At 43.2% G+C, this 21,318-nt stretch overlaps 1 protein-coding gene across 1 annotated transcript in view; it reads left to right on the top strand.

Moving 5' to 3' along the window:
• ANKHD1 (ankyrin repeat and KH domain containing 1) overlaps positions 1 to 21,318 on the top strand; it is a 127,683-nt gene that overhangs the window by 100,173 nt on the left and 6,192 nt on the right. The window contains 13 exon segments of the mRNA XM_086621647.1: positions 302 to 477; positions 1,160 to 1,322; positions 2,498 to 2,593; positions 2,978 to 3,094; positions 4,205 to 4,379; positions 5,087 to 5,540; positions 5,983 to 6,060; positions 8,179 to 8,325; positions 9,740 to 9,850; positions 11,401 to 11,550; positions 11,858 to 13,473; positions 18,486 to 18,680; positions 20,013 to 20,267. Of these exon segments, the coding sequence (XP_086477773.1) occupies positions 302 to 477; positions 1,160 to 1,322; positions 2,498 to 2,593; positions 2,978 to 3,094; positions 4,205 to 4,379; positions 5,087 to 5,540; positions 5,983 to 6,060; positions 8,179 to 8,325; positions 9,740 to 9,850; positions 11,401 to 11,550; positions 11,858 to 13,473; positions 18,486 to 18,680; positions 20,013 to 20,267 (3,733 nt within the window).

Here is a 21,318-nt window from a genome sequence, read left to right on the forward strand (position 1 = left end):
CACTTTTAGAGATCCTGTTGGAAACTTCGTTTTTGCTGTTGAGACAGGTATCTGGTGGTACTTTGTCAACGGATTGCCTGGCTTTGTATAAATCAAAGCCCAAGAGTATTTGGTTTTTGGGGGTTGTTTTTGGTTGTGGTTTTTGTTTTGTTTTGAGTAAGAGACCACTTGAAATTAGGCTCCTAAACAAAATAAAAGCAGCTAAATAAAAAAAATCTGATTTCCCTGTGTAGAAATAATTTCTGTCTTATCTAAAGCATATCGTACTGACTTCACACTGCAACTCATTCTCGTTGCACAGACTGGTCTCACACCTCTGATGGAAGCGGCTTCAGGAGGATACGCAGAGGTTGGAAGGGTTCTCCTTGATAAAGGGGCAGATGTTAATGCTCCACCTGTGCCTTCCTCAAGAGATACAGCTTTAACAATTGCAGCAGATAAGGGTCACTACAAGTTCTGTGAGCTCCTGATTAATCGGTAAATTATTTCTTCTCGTTAGCGGCACATTTGTTCTGCGGCTGTATTCCTCTGTGGCAAGGGTGCACTTGTTTACATTGCCTTGTGCATCTGAGACCAAAGGGAATGGGAAACTTTGTAAGAAGGATGTTGTATCTGTTGCTTACTCTCTAGTGTTATCCTGGAGTATCCTGCTGCTCCAGCATTAATTAAGCTAAGCAGGCAGCTAGGACCAGACGTAAGCAAACAGTGTCTAGTTTGGCAGCTCTGGCTGTGTATTAATCCGTCAATTCCCACATGAGCATTTCTCCATTGTCACTTGAGGGGCAATGCCTGGAAGTAGCTCTGGAGCTCTTCAAGTGTAACCCTGTGTGCAGCTAAAGTCTCAAGGGGCTGCTTTGTCCTGTACTGTCACCACGATAATGATAATTTAAAGGACACCTGGTTGCCAGTTGCATGGCTGTGGTGCAAAAGGCCTTGTTAGGTGCATGTTCATTTCTGTAAGGGAGGTTTAAATAGTCCCTGTGTCACTGTGTTGCAATTTAAACAGCAGATTTCAGGGACAGAATCTCTCTGTCTAGCCACTAGATTTCAGTAATTAACGTTATATAGCCAATTGTGCTCTGGTCTTACCTGGCCTTGCTTCCTGACTTCCACTTTTACTCATACCTTGTTTCGCTCGATTACGCTTGTCCCTTTTTAGAGGAGCACATATCGATGTTCGTAACAAGAAAGGAAACACGCCTCTGTGGTTGGCAGCTAATGGTGGCCACTATGATGTGGTTCAGCTGCTTGTGCAAGCAGGAGCAGACGTGGATGCTGCGGATAATCGGAAAATTACACCTCTTATGTCAGCGTTTCGCAAGGTAGGAGACCGACTTAATTTTATGTTTCAATGCCAGATGTTTTCAAAACAGAGTTTCTCGTTTGGTCTGAAATCTAAATGCTTGGTTTTGGAAGAACCAAATATAACACAATAAAAATACTATTTTGATAAAATGCCTGCTTTAATGTAATTATAATCTGTATGTTTCACAGAGATCTAATTTTTGAGAGGTGAAAAAGTTTGTTCCATAAATTATGTTAACTTTATTATTTCCAGTTATACAATGCCCAAGAACTTGTACTGTTTGAGATTTCACTGTCTTGAGGTCACCATAGTCCCCTCTAAATTTCTGTAGATGATACAGCTTCTTTCAGACTTGCCTTTGAGATGAACAAAAATACCAGTCTGTAATAAGCTGTCCCGACTCCTTTGTGCTTCTCCTGTTCCATTGGTAATTTGTTATTGAGCAGGACACTTTGTGTCGTCAGCCCTTTTGTCACCACATTTTCTTATTGGCAGGAAGAGCATTGCTTCGTGATGATTTCATGGGTTGTGTTGTTGGATGCAAGGTGCATAGCTGTAGCAGAGGAATTCATTAACTGTAGCTGCTTTGCCTTTAGCAAAATATCAAATAAGTGTAGAGCTCTTTGGACAAACAGCAATAGTGAGTGTGTCATTGTTGTCCCTCCATTGCTTCCAAAGAACTTCAGAGCCAACAGTGGGATACTTCCCGTGTGGTTGCACAGTGTACCTCATCAGTGAGTGGAGCCAGCAGCAGAGGCACGTGTTTGCTGGGATAACGTTCAGGTGGCTCACTTCCCTGGTCGGACTTACCTAGTAACAATCCCAGTTAGCTCCGTGGGGCAGTGGCAGGAGAGTGGGTTCGGGTGACAGGTGGAGTCTGACGAAGGTCGTCTTGGCTGTTACTAAAACCATGAACCCCTGCCTCTACGTTTGGGTCTGGTTTGGTCCTTGTGTTTTAAAATAAAATATTACTCGTGGGAGAGCTTGTCTTTGCCACCGTGGCGTAGAACAGCAGACATGCCGTCAACACGGAGCAAACAGTAACTACCTTTCTTCCCAAGCAGCAGCTGACCAGAATGTTCTTGCCTGTTTTTAGTCTTTTGCATTGGGCTAAGAGATCCCAAACTTGTCAATGTTTGTTATCAAAGTACAGTTGTATACAAGGGATTAGAGTTTCCTTCGCTCTTCTAGGGACATGTGAAAGTAGTTCAGTTCCTGGTGAAAGAAGTTAACCAGTTTCCTTCGGACATTGAATGCATGCGATACATAGCAACGATAACTGACAAGGTGAGTTTAACTTTGGGAAAAGACCCTTATTTTCAGTGAAAATATACATGAGAAGTTCTTAAGTACGTAAAAACTGAATGTATGTGTTTGATCATGTACGTTTGATTTGGAGGTGTGTGCATGTCTCCTTTTTAATACAGAACTTAAAAAAAAAATTCGTGTTTAGAGTCCTATTGTGTTGAAATAGCTTATATGTTTGTGAATACAGGGAAGCTAATCTCATGTTTGTAGAGCAACAGAGTTTGTTGTGTTGAAATAGTTCGTATGTTTGTGAATACAGGGAAGCTAATCTCATGTTTGTAGAGCAAGCCTCTCTCCTCAATTTTAGTTTATTACCTCAATTTTAGTTTTTTATGGAGGTAGTAAGACAAGTTTACATTCCAGGACCTGTTGAAAAAATGTCACCAGTGCGTGGAGACGATTGTGAAAGCTAAAGACCAGCAGGCTGCAGAAGCAAATAAGAATGCAACTATATTGCTGAAGGAGCTAGACCTGGAAAAAGTGAGTAGAGAATTGCTGTCATGTAGCATACATTGAGCTATGTATTATTCTATAGGCTATAGTTCCTGTTTGTGCTTCTTGGGGCCATAGCTCTTAATGCTGTCAACTGTATGTGCTTTCCTTCTTCTAGTATACAAAAAGTGAAGTACATGCTGAGAGTAGCAAATTAGAACTGACTTCTGCTTCAGTCACTCTGTTGTCCTTTTTAAGAAAGCTTGGACTTGACAGTAGTTACCTTGGGTAGTAGCTCTCTTGCATTCCTTCAGCACAGGTGACGTGAGTAAGGGAGGTCTTCAGTCTTGGTGGTGTGATACATGGGATTTTATATATTGTTTAAGACATAGTCCATAAGCATTTTATGTCTTCTACTCAGTGTTACAAAGGAGAGCCTACAAGCTGCCCAGTGCGCTGTGTGGAGTTGGGCAGATAGTGGGGAAAAGCAACATCTCCCTCGCTGACAATACTGTGAAGTGTCCTAGAGCAGTTCAGACACTTCTTAAGCGCTCTCGTAATGGAGGCTCTTAAAGCTTTTGATGAACAGTTTGCACAATGTTTCGTTAATGACAGAAGTTTTGGACCAGTTCCATGGTAGTTTATTAAATTTTCCAGGTTGCTGACTTTTTAAACACCGATCAGTTGCTGTGCAAAGCTACAGTATAGCATAGTTGACGGGACCAATTCCATATATTGAAAAACAGTGGTTAAAATGATAGCAGCTTTTTCTGTAATATACTCTGGGAGATCTTTCTGAGTCAAAGATGTGAACACTGCTGCAAAAATATTAATGAGGTTATTAAATGTTTTCTGAGAAAGGACTGAGGAGATGAGAGATTTTGCTGATTTTCTAGGCAAATTATGTTTTTATAGTACCTCTGTTTTGGTTGTTATTTTGTTGTTGCTCCTTAAAGTTTTTGTGACAAACTACTCCTATCATCCCATAAGGTGTGCCGAGTTTTCACGTAATGATTCAGTATGTGGCAAAGTCATTCTAGTTCATCATGCTCTGCTCTCCCTTCTCCTTCCCCTCGGATTTCTAGGGAAGATCTAAATTATAAGTATAATTTAGTCTGTGTGAAAATGTTTAAGTATGGACCCTTTTCTCCTACATAGTCAAGAGAGGAGAGCAGAAAACAAGCTCTTGCAGCCAAAAGGGAGAAAAGAAAGGAAAAGAGAAAAAAGAAGAAAGAGGAACAAAAACGAAAACAAGAAGAAGATGAAGAAAACAAGCCTAAAGAAACTCTGGAACTGCAAGAAGATGATGATGAAGAAGAAAATGATGATGAAGGTAAAGAACAAGTGTTCCTATGAACAATGTAGTTGTGGAGGTGCCTTTTTTTAACCATCTAGCTGAGGGAGTCTGTGTGAAAGCTGGCTTCTCTGGGATTGTGACATGGTTGCATAGCTTCTGCCCTGGTTCTTCCCTCTGCAGTCACAGTTCCTGGCAAAATTCTTTTGCTACTTTTGCTCCCCACCCTTTGCTCACCTCCACACCACTCCCCCCATCCCCCTGACAACCCCCGCTCCTTTGTTCCAAAATCTCTTTTGTTCCTTGGAGGATTTACAGCCGAATGCGGTGGGAATGGTCTGTCAGCTCAGCAAGGAGCATAACTTCAGCTGTAGTTTCTTGAGGATGGAGCCAGGCTCTTCTCACTGGCATCCAATGATAGGACAAGGGGAAATGGATCTAAGCTAGAACACAGGAGGTTCTGCTTAAACATAAGGAAGAACTTCTTCCCAGTAAGAGGAACAGAACACTGGAACAGGCTGCCCAGAGAGGTTGTGGAGTCTCCTTCTCTGGAGATGTTCAAAACCTGCCTGGACGCGTTCTTGTGTGATCTGATCTAGGTGGTCCTGCTCTGGCAGGGGGATTGGACTAGATGATCCTTTGAGGTCCCTTCCAATCCCTGACATTCTGGGATTCTGGGATTCAGTCAGGACACCGATTTCCATATTTTGTAGATTCTGATTGTGTATTGACTGTTTTTCTTTCAGTGGAGCAAGAAGTTCCTATAGAGCCTCCTAGTGCAACTACTACAACTACAATTGGAATCTCTGCGACTTCAACTACTTTCACAAATGCCTTTGGGAAGAAGAGAGCTAATGTGGTGACCACCCCTAGCACAAACAGAAAAAATAAGAAAAATAAAACAAAAGAGACTCCTCAGAACATGCAGATAATTTTGCCAGATCAGCATATATCTCTAGCACAGCAAAAAGCAGATAAAAATAAAATAAATGGAGAGCCAAGAGGTGGTGGTGCAAGTGGGAATAGTGATTCGGATAACTTGGATAGCACAGATTGCAATAGTGAAAGTAGCAGTGGAGGTAAAAGCCAAGAGCTGAACTTCACCATGGATACAAACTCCTCTGAGCGGCGCTATGCCTCCTTGCTTATCCCCTCGCAGGAAGAAAAAACGAGCACCTCTGCTTCAAAAACACCAACGAGGTGAGACCGCGTGCTGCTTCCCTGTTGTTTCACTGGGTTCTACCTATGCCAATGTGAATTTTCAGTAGCTTAAGCTTTACACCAGCTCATACATTCCCAAAGTCTTGAGAGACTGAGTTTGCTTTATTTGCGTAGCTGTTAATTAACGCTGTCAAGGTTGTGGAATGCCATCTCTTTAAAGGGTGAAGATCCGATGTTCTGGCATTGCTGGCTAGTTTTTAATAATACTTAAGCAAAACAGCACGTTTTCTCTCTGCACTGTTTAAGCTTCATGCTGCATTGCCTACTGTATTAGAATAGATTTTAAGGTGATTGTGCTGAGAATTTAAAAAGGAAGTGCCAGCTTTACTTATAATCTTTTTACAGAAGTGGCTTCATTGCCTTTTGATTGTTTTATGGTGTCGTCATTAACTTATTTGAATTGCAATCTCTTTGTTTTAAGGAGGGAAGACGTCGATGACTCTGAGCATTTCACTTGCCAGGTTGATGGTCAGTTTGATTTAACCTTGTCAAGCCAGAGGTGAGAGTCAAAAGAACTGAGTGAATGTACAGGGGCTGTATGAATTGTTTGGAAGATTGTTCAGTTGCCAGGGAATGAGCTAATAACTTTTATCACACCAGTTTGAGTAGGTCATTGATCTGAATCAAAAAGCTTAGATCCCATCTGAATCTCTAGTCTTTGCTTATTTTTACATATAAGTAGTACAAGTCTGATCCTCCGTAGTTTAGTTTTTTCTTTTTTTCCCCTGCATTAAGGGAGGGCAGAGGGTACAATGGTTGATCTGCAGGACACATAGCTGACTGAGAACTCAGCTTTAATAAGAACGCAAGCATTATGGGATCAAAAAGGGCAGCAAACGAGAGGGCTCTTGCCAGACTGAGGCACCTGTCTGGGAGCAGGAAGAGAGTTGGAATTTTCTTTTTTCTTTTTTTTTTTTCCCTCAAGATTAAAGTTAGGTGCAGAATAAATGGATTTTTCAGCCCTTGTGGTTGGAGAGGTGGTATGTTTTGGATTACCCTTAGGAATGTTAGAAATTGGATTTTGTCTGTGTTCAATTTTATGAAAATATGTTGTTTCTGCCTCGGACCTTTCATCCAAAGTCTCCTAGAAAAGCCTTGGAATCCTGCGCAGCTCACTGCAGCAGGACTAACTAAATGCATACTTCTGACTCCTTGTTAGAAGTGGTGCTTCAGTTAAAGTGTGCTTAATAAACAAGACAGTATCTGAATATCAGAACGGGGCTAGTCTATTTTATAGCTTCTGCAGGTGCTCTTTGGCTCTTGCACTAGGCAGGCTTTGTCTGAAAATCATTTCTCAATTTGCTTTTCCCGAATTCTTCTTTTCTTTAGTCATAGACACGCTGATGACAAGGCTGTTGGAACTGAAACTTAGACATCGTAACAATGCTGTTCTGAAAACATACCTAGATGTTTTCAGACAAAGCAGAAAAAAGCTTTTGAAGTCCACTCTGGAAGCGATGTTCTTTTCTTTCGCATGCGTTTTCTTGTTCTCTTTGCCTTGATCTTACAGTTGTCTGAGGACAAGTAAAGTTCTCCATGGAACTTTCAAATGCTGTGGGCATTTAAATTAGGAGAGCTAGAACTTACTGAGGTAAAGAGAGAAATCGCTGCCCTTTTAATAGGCATATTGTCTAAACATCGCTTTTCAGATAATCAGTACTCTTGGGTTACTTAAATATGGGTTGATCTCTGAGGTTTGTGTAAAGTGTAGTATAAACAAACAGTTCGCCTGCAAGAAGACCCAGTGAACATAAAATGCTGTAAAAAATGGGGAATAAAATGGATGAATAAAAACTTACATATAGTAAAGAGGAATGGTGCTCAGCAGGATAGCTTACCTGCGTAGACTTTCCAGCTATGCCATAGATTTGCTGGTTCGACTCATGAAAGGTTCGTTTTTCAGTGATTTGTGAAGATTGCTGCCTGTCAGTGCTGCAGATAAACTTGTGAGCTCCCAGTGCTGCCTTTTTTTTTTACCTCCACATAGATCAGTTAGCCTAACAAGAGATTGCCTGTTTTCTCTCTCTCTTTCCCTTTTTCTCTCTCTCTCACCAAAACTTTGTGCTGTTTGTATCACCAGACTATTGCTACAGCTGTGTTAGTACAGATAATGATGTTTGGGCACTTGCTTCCAAATTGATGTCACTGGGACTTCAATACATAAATATGCTCAGTTACCCATTCATAAAATGGGGAGCGAGGGCTAGAAGCACTTTCCAGGGAATCTGTAGTAATAAGAGCTGAAAAACAGACATTTTCAAGTACTTAGTAAGAGAAAGACATTATTACCAAGGTACCTTTTATTAAAAAGCCGTTCAAAAAGAAGAACACAGTATAGACAAGTAATCAGGATGTGTCTAAGTGGCTGTGTGCTACCTGTTACAAACTATTTCAGTCTGTTGTCCTTAGTGCTTCGTTCAGTTTAGCACTCCATTTTTGGAGAAGAGGTATAGGCTGTGGACTAAAAGGTAAAAAACTACCTATGAAGTCACCCAACAGTTGTTCCAAGTAGAAAATTAGATTGAAAACAGTTCATGCTAGTGATTTTAAGCTGCAGAAATGTATACCGTAATACTGTCGTTTTATTCTGTAACTGTAATCATGTTTCTGCTCCCAGACTTGATGGTGAAGGTCATTCAAATTCTTTGTCAACTACTTACAAGCCTGTTTCCCTGCCTCTGACCTCTCCAAATGTAAAACTGAATCTGACTAGTCCTAAAAGAGGCCAGAAAAGAGAAGAAGGCTGGAAAGAAGTGGTTAGAAGGTAAAGACTTTAATTCCGTGTTTAAAAACTGTGAGCTTTTTACTTTGTAAATTATTCTCAAATATAGAATGCTGAGCAAGGTTATTTAATTGTAAAATCAATTTATAAAAAAAATATAAATTTACCCCCCCTTAGTCTTGCAGTGCTGTGAAAACAAATTGCAGTCCCAGTTTTGTTTGGCAAAAGAGTTTCCTTTACTTGTGACTTCAGTGGAGTAAAGGTTGTGGGGATAAGATAAAAGGGAGAGGGAGCAGATGGGAGTGAAGAGCCCCTACAGCAGATGATTGCTGGCACATGAACAGGAGTGGTGTTAGTGGAGGAGAGGTGGATGATGTCCTCAAGGCTAAAATGCATTGTGCTTTGGGCAATGACCTCGATGGCCAATTCCATGGAAAACTTTGTCACCTTAAAGCAAGTGCTAGAGGTGTGATTATATTTAGAGATTTTCTGTAAAGCAAACTTTCCCTTTGAAAACGTACTGGTTATTATTATATGGCCGTTAACGCCCTGGTATCTTTCCCACTACTTGTAACTAGAAATGATCATCTGGCTTTCCTTTTTTTTTTTTTATTCTCTTTATCAAAAAGGAATGTAGCATGAACATACAAGTGTCAGATGCTTTGGGTCCAGTTACGATGCCCTCCTGCTTTTGTGTTCTGCAATGGTAGTGACCAAATACACTCATTTTAGAGAATTTTAGGCTATGTGCAAAGAACCTAGTTGTATGGAGGATTTAATGTGTTCAGATTAGTGGAAGCCACACACTGTTCTTAATAAAGGTTAAAAGGTGGTTTAATCTGAAAATTTAAGTGTTTGAACTCTTAGAGAGTTGGTTTGGTCTCTGCCTTTGGTTGTGTTTGCAAATGGAGTTCTCCACCCTGACATGGCCTAAATGTATGGTCACAGATGCCCACTTGGGGAGTGGTGCAGACGTGAAAGCATGAAACAGGCAGCTGGCTCTTTTGGGTCTGCACACAGACCTCACCACTGACCCTGGAGCTGCTCTGTCCCTCGTCTTGGGTCTCTTGAGTCTTACAGGCTCAACTCAGCTGCTTGGTTGGGTATTGTCTGCTCTTGTACTGGAGACAGTAGGGTTCTAGAGATGATATCCAAGACCCAACCTTTCCTCATCCCTGAGGGATCAGGCCTTGTGTCATAAAGACCATGTCAGTAAAGTGTTCTGCCCTGGTGTTTGCTATGCTCTGACTGATCGAAGCATGCATCCTGCTGAAGAGCTTTTTGGTGGCTTTAGATGTGTGTACAAAATGCCCAGGAGCTGCATGCCTTCCTCTTCTAAAGTCTCTCCTGGTCTCAACAAGAATTCTTCTCCCCTCTCCCCATGAGTAACCCCTTGGCTAGAAGGGATGTCTATCAAAGAAGTAACCAACAAAAACATCCCTTCTGCCCTTGACAGGCAAGTAGGCAGAGTTTTGAAAGACCCTCCCCCTAGCAACGCTCTGCAGCCAACACCAATTGAGCAATTTCAGCTGCAGAGAGGAGGGCGCTGCTGTTCGGGAGCAAAAAGGTACTGTTTTGGGCACTTCTCAAGGTAAAAACCATTGAGCTTGGTGGGTAGGGAGGGAATTGACAGTTGGGGATGGGTGGGCAGAGGCCTGGGCACTGGGTTGAGCTCTGCTGGAGGAGGAATGTTGCCATGGGTGGTGGTGTAGGGTTCCTAGTGGGCTGAGGTGGACGCAGACCAAGGTGCAGTTAGGAGTCCTGTGAGTAATGTGGGCCTATCTTGAAAGTTAGGTGATAGGAGCTCTGATTTGAGGAGGGAGTGACTGGGCTGCCTCGTTTGAGAGAGGAGCCTTCAGGGTGGAGGGGGGAAGAAAGCCCAAAGCATGAAGCAACTTGGGAGGGAGAGCTGGGTGAGTGTTCTGAGGACCTGCTTTCTGGGGATGGGGAGGGTTGTAGCATGCTCTCCTGGCAGGAGAGTGGGAAAGAAAGAACGCCTTGGCAAGATGAGGTGATACTTTAGAACATTTCCACGTATTTAGATGTGTTTAAAATAAAATAGGTTTCCTTTAAGTCCTATTAAGCGAGAAACAATTTCTTGAGCATCAAGTTACTGAAAAGTTTCCAAGAACTGGAATAGCTAGGTGAAGCTGGCAACCTTTTCAGGGGGTGGTGGTGATCTGAACAGTGTTCAGAGGCGCCTGCACTGTGATCACAGTGGTTTCTGAAACCCCTCTGAATCTCCTTTAATTGTTCAGCGTTGAACTATTGCACATGGCAAGCTCAGAAGTGGTGTCTGGGCTTGAGAAGTCCAGCCTTTAAAGTCTGGGGACAGTGGTGGCCCACAGAGACCTTCACTTGAGTCTGAATGCAAGCATAGCTCATGTTCAAAGACTTCCCAGTCCTGTATGCCTGCACTGACCCACCGACACCATATCAATTAGAAAAATCCTAAATTGACTTACGGGTTGCAGTGTTGTGGCCTGACAGTGAGCCTGCTTCTGAAAATTAGTGCTGCCTTCACAGAGGCTTCCAGCAGCTCCTTAAATCGCAGAACTGCACAATTTAACGGTCAGCCATCTGCCATTGTGTGGTGTCAGCAATACACTTTCAGATCTTGAGGCCTCAGAGAGGTGGATACTAAAAGGATGGTGAATGCAAGTAGTAGTACAGAGCTGATGATTGGGAAACACTGGAAAACCACTTTCTCCTTGCTATAAACAATCAAAGTAGCTAAGCCATGGGTTTTTATGTTTGAAGCAGCACTATTTATGTAAATTTAGGTTGATAAGCTAAAGATTTGTCTCACTTTGAAGGTACAAAAGATAAGATAAAACCCAAAAGTGTTTCTGAAGCAGTGTGAGGCACATACATCTGTGTTACAACAGTGATGGAATAAATACTTCTGGAGAATCCTCGTCAGGTAGTGAGGATGATGAGTAATTTGAGTGGGGGAGTTAGAGAGGTTCCACAGGGTGAAGAAAATATCAGCAGAAAACCACTTGCTGCCCTGAAACTTAACAATACTGCTTCTGCCACCTGTCAGACAGCAAGGGATTTTTGTGTGCCCTTAAAAGTTTGAATACATTTCACAGATTTGTGATCTTTGTGATATAGGTCAAAGAAATTATCTGTCCCAGCTTCTGTCGTATCTAGAATAATGGGAAGAGGTGGGTGCAACATCACAGCAATTCAAGATGTCACTGGTGCCCATATTGACGTTGATAAGCAAAAAGATAAGAATGGAGAAAGAATGATCACTATAAGGTACAGTATCAAGAAATGAAAGTCTCAAGTTAGTGTGCAATGTCGTTTATTAAGAAGTTTGTTTGCTTTTTAAGACAGGACGTGTTTAGCTTCTTGGTGCTTGAATAGAACATACATTACTGCTGCCAAGATCTGCTGAATGGCTGCTTCTTCAAAGATAACCCTTAAGATACACAAAAGTCAAGAAATAACTTATTGGAGTAAACGTGCAATAGACCTGCAGATCAGTATAAAATTGAGGCTACAGAATGTTACACAAAGCGGGATTTCCTTTTGCAAAAGATAAATATGTTTGTATTTAATCTAGGGGTGGAACGGAGTCAACGCGATACGCAGTGCAACTCATCAATGCCCTTATTCAAGATCCTGCCAAGGAACTGGAAGACTTGATTCCTAAAACTCATATAAGAACACCCGCTTCGAGCAACAAGTCAATCCATGCAAACTTTTCATCTGGAGTTAGCACTGCGACCGCTTCAAACAAGAACTCCTTCCCTCTCGGAGCACCGCCCCTAGTCACATCACAGTCATCAACACTATCTACTTTCCAGCCTACTAACAAATTGAACAAGAATGTGTCCGCAAATGTGCGCTCATCTTTTCCAGTGTCTCTTCCTCTAGCTTATTCTCACCCTCATTTTGCCTTGCTGGCTGCCCAAACTATGCAACAGATCCGGCACCCTCGCTTACCTATGGCCCAATTTGGAGGGACTTTTTCACCTTCACCGAACACTTGGGGACCATTCCCAGTGAGACCAGTTAACCCTGGCAGCACAAACAGCTCTCCAAAGCATAACAGTTCAAGTCGTGTAGGTAGTCAGAACGGAAATATTTTACAGACAGAGTCTCCTGGATTAGCTACATCTAGTTGTCCTATTACTGTCTCTTCTGTAGCTGCTTCCACCCAGCCGCTGTGTGTAACCAGTAATCGAACTCCCTCTTCGGTCAGAAAGCAGTTGTTCACCTGCGTTCCCAAGACGAGTGCTGCAGCGACAGCCATCTCAACTGTGACGAGCACCTGTAGCACCCTGCCTTCAGCTTCCTCTGCCCCCACAAACAACGGGCAAGTGCCCACAGCGTTTCTGCCATCTAATGCTCCACAAACGCAGCATCCTGCACTTAAAGCGGACTCTTTCTCGGCTGTCTCACCACCCAAAGAGAAGGTGTCAGCACCAGACCAGCCTGTTGCAAATGCGTGTGCACCGTCTTCAGTTGCAAGCAGTTGCAGTATGTCAGCTAGCAGCAACTCCGGAGTCACTGAGACTCGCCCGTCAAGCAGCCCTGCACCGCTAAATAATGTCCAAGATGAAGCACTGCCGACCAGCATGTCAGAGATCAATCCTCCTATGTCGATGCCTTTTTCTTCCAGCTCAGAAACTGCTCCTTTAAGCTTAGCATCACCCAGGTCAGCTGTTGCAGATAATCAGGACAACAGTAACTTACCTCAAGTAGCTGTACCAGCACCTCGAGTTACTCACAGGATGCAGTCCAGAGGTTCTTTCTATTCAGTGGTACCAAATGCAAACCTCCATCAAGATCCTCAATCTATTTTTGTTACAAATCAAGTTCCTTTAACACCTTCTCAAGGTCCACCTGCTGCAGTGCAGCTCTCATCAGCCATGAACGTTATGAACGGTTCTCAGATGCACATTAACCCAGCAAACAAATCATTGCCTCCTACCTTTGGGCCAGCAACGCTCTTCAGTCACTTTAGTAGTCTTTTTGATAGCAACCAGGTGCCAGCTAACCAAGGATGGGGAGACTGTCCACTCTCTACCCGAGCAGCAGCTGACCCATCTTTCACTGTTCAGTCCACCTTTCTGAATAACTCTGTGCTAGGACACGTGGAAAACGTGCATCCTGACAACTCCAAGGCTCCTGGTTTCAGGCCACCTTCCCAACGGGTTTCGACTAGTCCTGTAGGTAAGTCATTAAGATTGTGCACTGGACAGAATTCTTTCTCCAACCATTACACTTTGATCATCTCAAACTGACTGAGAAGTAGTTTACAAATGACAGAGAATACTAGTGTCATGAGGATGGCCTGTTTTTTTCCAAGTGCTCTTTAAAATCTTGATGATTTTTTTCCTCTTTTCTTCAGCTCTTCCAGGATGTTAGGTGTTGGGAAATTGTAGACATTGCGTTGCTTGTCCTCTGTCAGTCACGGGAATGCTTCCACCTATTTGTAGAGTTCAGAGTAGCATTGATTTTAGCTTTTGGGTAGGAATGAAATATAGGGTCGGGTGATACCAAACCTGAGACAGCAGGACCAGGACTCTTGAGAGGTTCCAGCTGCAGGCGTGACTGCATGCAGCCATTCAGTGTTTAATCTGAGACTCCAGCTTGACTCAGTGAGGGTAACTCTCTGTACTTTGTCTCTTGATATGGCTCTGGGATTTTAGTAAGCTTATGTTGTGCTTTGGCAAATTGGTATGCATGGTGTGTTTTGTTAGGAAGTTACTGTCCTGCTGTTAAGTGTAGCAGTTTAAGCTTATCTGCATTTATTTGAAGTGGGTTAGGAATACTCCCAGTGAGCTCCCTGCCCTAGCTGTGCCCTGCCTAAAGGATTATCATCTTAGTGTTCAAACTATGTTGCAGGCAACTGGCTGCACCCATTTGGCTGGAAGGGACCCTCAAGAGATCTAGTCTGTGCCACCCTGTTTTCCCCTTTATTCTTGCCATAATGGCTTTATGGGGCCTTGAAGTCGGGTAGATAAGAGGGCCTTGCTTTGAAGTTTTCTTTACCCCTGCAGTGTGTGTTAGATATTTGGGCTAATGCTTCAGGACTTGAGTGCTGGACTGGGACAAGTCAAGTAGTTTGACGTTCAGACTAAAGGAGGAGGAGGCATTTGGAAGATGTGGTGGTGAGGAAAGATCTTCAGCATTCCCATTCCTCTCAGTTGATTTGCAAACACACAGGATTTCTGAAAAACAGAACACTTCTCTCTGCCTAGCTTTAACCACAAAACTGGGATGTTTGCTGTGACCGTGGTTTCCTTAATGGTTTAATTTGGACTGTATAGCTCTGCAAACCGAGTCAACGCAACCGAGCTCTTGTGCCACGTCCAGTCTCAGCACAGAAAGCAGAAGCAGATGTAACTAACGCTGTAGAAGGTACCCTGACTAGGCCTTGTTCATCAGACAGGCTGCTTATAAGAGAATTGCCAGACCCTCCTTGCTAGACTCCAGAAACACTTTATGTTGGCTCAGGTTTTTCTCTGCAGTGCTCTAAACTGGGAGCTGGCTGTTGCTGGAATAACCCCCGAGGAAGGAAGCTTATGGCAAATGGGATCTGCTGATTTTTCTGATGATCTCATCTTCTGTATACAAAGATAGCTGACTAGGAATTCCCATAGCAGCAAAAAATTTTGCTGTTCCCTTATGCTAAGGATATCTGTGCATCATTGGGAAAAATTTCTTGGTCTTTTGTATATCCTTAAATGACTAAGTATTTAAAAGGTAGTCTAAATCTGTTTCTTCCCTGAGTTATGAAGACTAGGTAGATACCCAAGGCGAGCTCACATGTTTGATTGTGGGGAGATGTGTGAAGTTCTCAACTGAAGCACAAAAATATTTGGACAGAACACACTTTTTCTGAGCTGGAATTTGATTAGGATATTGCAAAGTGAAGAAAAAGTGCAAATAGGTAGATGTGGTGCTAAAATTCTGCCCGTCAGGAAGTGACTGATTAGTTAGGTCCTTAGTTGATTCGTTTAATGTCATTAACTTAGTACTGCTATTGATCACCTTCAGTTCAGGATCTAAATTGTCTGTCACAGAGGAGGGGAGGGGAGGGGTTAGGGGAGCCTGGGGAGAAGGGGGTGTTTTGAAGGCGTGATAGTGAGGAAAGTTGCCAGGACAGTAGGCTGAGGACATCTCCAGTGCCTTCCCTTGGAGTGTAAGTGTGGTCCTTTTCACTGGCTCTTTCCTGGGGAATAGACCTTTCCACTCAGCTCAACCTCTGAGGTGGGTTGAACTGGGAACTACCTTGGCTGTTTCCATAGGGTTCACTGGCAGGTTTCATGAAATTGTGAGGAGAGGAGGAAAGGGCTGGTCACTGCTGGCTTACACTTTGACCAACAGCAGTGCTATGGACAAGGAGCAGTCTGGGCCTTGCCTGGCAATCAGTACACTTTTTTTTGTGATGAGAGGGATTAGTAATGGCTGTCAAAGCAGGTGGCACTGATCCTGTAATCTCAGCTGGGACTCTACACCTGATGGAGCAGAGGTTTGTCTTCTGTGCCTGTCTTGCACAATTGGGCTGTGGCAAACTTTTCTACAAATCAACATCTCGTGGTGATCACCTCTGAGCTGATTTGGTGGAGATTTCAAGTGATTCAACTGTGCACTAAACCAGCTTTTTGTTGTCACCTCAGTGGAGTTTGGGTACTCTGCTTGTCCATGGTAAGCTCAGTTGCAGCCTGAGTTTTCTCTGGTTCACTGGTTCCTTTGGGGCACAGATGCACATGCACATCTCACTGGCTGTGGGTCTGTTCTGGAAATGGCCTTTTGTTTCACTTACGTCTTTAGATCTCTTGTCCTAGCAGCTTGCAGATTGAGGGCAGGCTTAGCCCACCCATGTGGAGAAGACCAAAAGAAGTCTATTTGTTACTTCTTTCCTCTGCATTTTAAGAAGGGTTTTGAGACCTTGCTCATGTGGCAATAAAAGGTATCACAAATTTGAAATATGCCAACTTGGGAAGCAGCACATGAAGTTGCATGAAATGGCTGGGCTCCCTGTTTTATGTGGAGTGACTAGGCATTGCCGCTGTTTCTCTAAAGGTGGAGGTGGCCCTTGCAGTAACCAGTTTCTGCAGAAGTTCCTGGTGGCTTTCATAAACTGAATTTTGAGCAGTTTGTGTGAGATTTGTATGCTAGTCTGGAAAGCTCAGTTACTCTTTCAGAGCATGATGAAGAGTTTGAATTCATGGCCCAAGGAACTGCTGAGTATCGTAGGGCAGAAAGTTTTAGTGTTACAAAACCTGGTTTTGTTGGTAAGTACATCAATAGGAAGCTCATTACTGAAATCAGGGTTCTGTAAGTCATTGTTTATAGAAGCCGTTTTTAATATTGAGCGATGTTTTTTTCATCCCTTTTTACGAAAGGCAAGATAATGATAAAAAGTGTTCTTTACAACCTGAAAACTGAGTACTCTGAATTTGTGCATCTCTGGCTGTCACACTTTCTTCAGCCTGTAGAAAATACACAGCAGTGCTGAAACGGTCGTGGCTGTACAGTCATTGCACTTCGGAAGCTGTGTACCTGTCCAATCAAGCCTTCAAAAGACACACTTGGGCATCTCTCTTCTGCAGAAGAGCTGGTTTTGTCATAATCTCTGCCTTGTTCTCTGTTTAGGAAACCAGCAGTCCCCATAGGTAGCAGCAGCTCTGTTACTCCTCTTCTGTGGGTCAGAGATTTGGGATCTTCAGTGGTTTGTCAGCCAGCTGTAAACTTGGTTTTGATGTGTGGTGGAATTGGTCACCATAGAGGCCTTTTGACTACCTCTGGCTTGACTTTTGTGGATGGAGGGTTAGCAAGAGTGCTGTTGGCAGCTCCGGGGCAGAGGCACAGGGAGAGCCCTCAGCTGGAGGTGCTGCAGACTGCTTACAGCTAGGCTCTGTGCTGGGGGCCAGCCTGCAACTCACCTAAACGCAGGTCAACCAAATTGCATTTACAGGCAGCCTGCACAGGCATTAGCATCCTCCTTACAGCTGTGGAGTCTTGCACTTTGTGCTGTGACAAACCCTGGAAGATTGTTCTCCCATGCTCTGGTTCCCTTGTCTGAGCACCCCATGTTCCGGTAGTGGTGATGATTTATTTCTCCTTGTCTGTAATGGAGACTTCTCTTTTTCAAAAAAAACAAAACAAAACCAAAAACAAACCCACCTTTGGGGTAGGTCTAGTGAGAAAAATACCTCCTTCAAATCCAGTGAGTAATTTCTGTCAATGTGAGCAGGTTGGATCTGGCACTTCTGGAAGCAGTAAATCAGGTTGAGTTGGTTGATAGTATCAGGGGGAAAACACCTGGCTTTCAGGAACGTATCCAGGTGATGAAAGGTGCACCTCTAGTCTATGACCTAAGGTATAGCCTGTCACCACTGCTGTGTGCAGGCTGCCGGGGTGTAAGCAGGTACAACCTTCAGCCATGCTCTGCAGCAATAGAGGCTGGTCCTGGTTGTGGTCATTTTTGAAATGTTCAAATGGTTTTGAAACTAGTCACGTGTAGTAGGCCCTTGAAACTAAACCCAAAACTCAGGTGAACATATGGCCATGCCTGTTTCTGCTGTCAGGTAATAATGTGTGATAAGAGCTTTTACAACATTTTGGAAAAGTACTTAAAAGCTTTGGCTTATTTAAAAAACTGTCATTCCCCCTTGCTAGTGATTTTTGTGGGACTTTGAACTTTCTCTCCATCTCTCCCTTCCTCTCACGCATCCCTGCGGAAAGCAGCCCCCTCACCGGCTGGGCGGTGCGCCGCCAGCCCTGTTGCGCTGCACGCAGCGTGCTCTGACCCATCTCCATGTGAACGTACCTCCAGGATGGCAAAATCCATCCTGCAGCGAACCACTTCCCTGGTGCCGGATTCCCCTGGGACTTTCACAGAGCCCTGTATCCCTGTTTGACTTGTGGCTGTTCTGTAACAAAGATCCGTGCCACTCCCAGCTTTCCTCCTTTGCCCTCCCTGCTAAGATCGTTTCCTTTTGGTGACCAAAGGGATGGCTGTTTTTGTTAAAGCTCCAGGCCAAAACAGCGTACAGAAGTGCCTTCTGTCTGTTTCTGAGGGAGAATCGTGCACCTGTAAAATGAACTTACCATGTGCAGATACCTCCAAAGGTGGTGAGATGCTTTAATTATATTTGGAGCACTAACTCTCTCTGGTGCTTTGAAGCAGGTTCCCAAAGAGAGATATTTAATCAAATTTATGTTTATTTCAGGCTTACCCTCTCTAGATCCATCCAACAGCTCTACAACTTCTTCTTCAGGTCCTTTGACAGGCTTTTCAGCAAACATACAAGGAGCACGGGTTTACCTTCAAGGGCCAGCGCCTGTTGGGACTCCCAGCTTTAACAGACAGCATTTTTCACCACATCCTTGGACAAGCGCAACAAATTCATGTAGGAACTTCATGGGTCTGTCTTAGTTAACTATAAATTCATAGCTATTGTCTTTAGTAGATTTGTAACTTGAGGGGAAATTACCCAGTGATGCATAAAATGCTTTCCAGTTGCTTTTAGCAGCTGCGAGGATGGTGTGCGAATCCGAAACTGTACTATTTTGTGTTTTTTCCCCATGTAAAATGCCACTAGTTCTGGTAGCATTACTAAAGGCATATTTGGGAAAAAAAAAAAATCAATCATTTTAGGCTCTGAGAGGAGAGGGCGTGAAGCTGTGGGGGAGTGGAGGTGATTATACCAAGCTAAAGATTCCTCCCTAAGTAGTATGAGTGTAATAGGCGAAAATGTCATGTTTGCCATGGTTTAAAATTACACTTGCCTTTCCTTTTTCCTCGTTCCTTTTTCCTCGTTCCTTTTTCCTCGTTCCTTTTTCCTCGTTCCTTTTTCCTCGTTCCTTTTTCCTCGTTCCTTTTTCCTCGTTCCTTTTTCCTCGTTCCTTTTTCCTCGTTCCTTTTTCCTCGTTCCTTTTTCCTCGTTCCTTTTTCCTCGTTCCTTTTTCCTCGTTCCTTTTTCCTCGTTCCTTTTTCCTCGTTCCTTTTTCCTCGTTCCTTTTTCCTCGTTCCTTTTTCCTCGTTCCTTCTTTTTTTCTTTATTGGGATCCTGGAATTATTTCATGTTACTTAAAACATTCCAAAATCTTTAAGCATCATCCAAAGTGACAGTGGGTTTTCCTCCTAATGGGAAGAACATGGAAGTAGCTTTACAGAAAATATGGGTCTTTGATTCAGAATCCGAAGTGAAGAGGCTTTTCATGTCACTGCATGCAACTTCATTGCCACTCTGAGCTTAAGAACAAAACGTTTAAATGAGTGCTCAAAGGAAGTTGAATTTCCCAAGAAGAGTCAGTGACGCTTCGGAAGTTGGTGGGACTTAACGCTCTTACGTTACACATGTGGCTTTGGGAGGCTGTCTAATTTCTCTTCTGCTGGAAGTGGTGGATACCAAAACCAGGCTGTCTAGATATTTGTGGTATTTTGGCTGATGTTTTCACCTCTTCCTGAAACTCTTCCATGTTTCTTATTCTTTCTCGTAATTAATTTAGACGTACTGCTGTGTCATGAGAATATCACATGATTCTGATGGCTGAAAGCATTTGTGTTATGTTGATTTTAGAGTTAAACTCTAAACAATTCCTGTGAAAGACTTGAAGAATGCTTGCCAAAAAAGCCTTTAAAATCTTTTTATCATTTGCTTTGAGATAATATTGGGGGCATAGAGCGGGTAGCATTTATGCTTGCTAGCTTCTGTGCTTTGTGTGTAATTAAGCAAGAGAAATATTCTTTTCAGCAGGTGAATCTCCTATTCCATCAGTTTCCTCAGGATCATCTTCACCCCTTTCAGCTGCTTCTGTACCTTCTAACTTGGGCCAGCCAAAAACGGGTAACACCAATCAAGATCGAAAGGTGCCCCCTCCTATTGGGACAGAAAGGCTTGCTCGGATTCGACAGGGAGGATCTGTCACTCCTACGCCCTTAGGAACCAACTTCACAGCTCCTGTTGGTCATAGCGGTATTTGGTCCTTCGGAGTTAACAGCGTATCTGGTAAGTCTGCTGTACAGCCTAGGGTAGCCCAAAGAAACTTCTAGGGCCTCCCAGAAGTACTACATTGGAAAAGAAAGTTGGGAAGGAGGAATAAAGTTCCACAGTCTGTAATCAGCTTCCACATAGTATGTCCTGAAGGGAAGACTGGTGCCAGTGGTGGGAGGGTGCCTATCAGTGTGAAAGTGCTGTGTTTTGTTTCTCCTAATGCAGGTGGTTCTCACCCAACGGAGATTACCTGTAGGTGTACTCTTGTAAACTCTGAGAACAGTTCAGAAATTTCATTTTAAGTCTAATGAATGATACAGAATTTAAAAAGTAAACAACTTTTGGCTTTTGTTAAACAACAAGGGCTTCTATTTCTAAGTCTGACCCTTGGCCTAAAAGGACAGCTGCCTCCATCCAAGTTTCTAGCTTGCTTCCCATGAACATTTTAAAATGTTAGTTGTGCAGCTAATGCATCCAGAAACACATAGTTGTGGATGCTGATTTTTTGCATTGATCTCCTCATGACTCTGGAATAGAATGGAGTAACTCCTGTTCCAGACAGCCCCATTTTCAAAAGAATAACTTTGAAACAGCTGAAGTTTTTACATTCAGTTTCCCGATAGTTTGAGGTTCTTGTGGAAAGGAGGAGCTGCAGCCTTTGAGGTGTGAAGTGTTTTCATTGGTAACTTTGAAGACAAATGTTTAATTGTCCTGTATTTGTTACATTTTTCAGTGAAGCCCTCCATACTTTTGTTAACTTAGTGTCTCAGCATTGCTGTGTTTTTTCCAGAAAAGCTTGTATGTATGTGCTTACAGTCAATGTGTGGAGATTTGTTCGATCTTTGCTGTTGTGCTGTGGGCACCTGAAACTTGCCATAACTAGTAGTCCCCATTATCTCCACACTTGTCTGGAGGATCATCAATATGTATGTACCTGCAGATGGCATGTGCCTGGCCAAACTTCTCTGGCCTTACCAGTCTCTCTTCTTTCCCTATTTTGCCCCTGTCATAAAAGTAACTTTTTTGTGTGTTCCTGTGGTACATGAGAGGATGTGGGACCTGGAAA

Source organism: Tauraco erythrolophus, chromosome 16, assembly GCF_009769465.1.
Source record: "Tauraco erythrolophus isolate bTauEry1 chromosome 16, bTauEry1.pri, whole genome shotgun sequence".
Taxonomy (NCBI): domain Eukaryota; kingdom Metazoa; phylum Chordata; class Aves; order Musophagiformes; family Musophagidae; genus Tauraco; species Tauraco erythrolophus.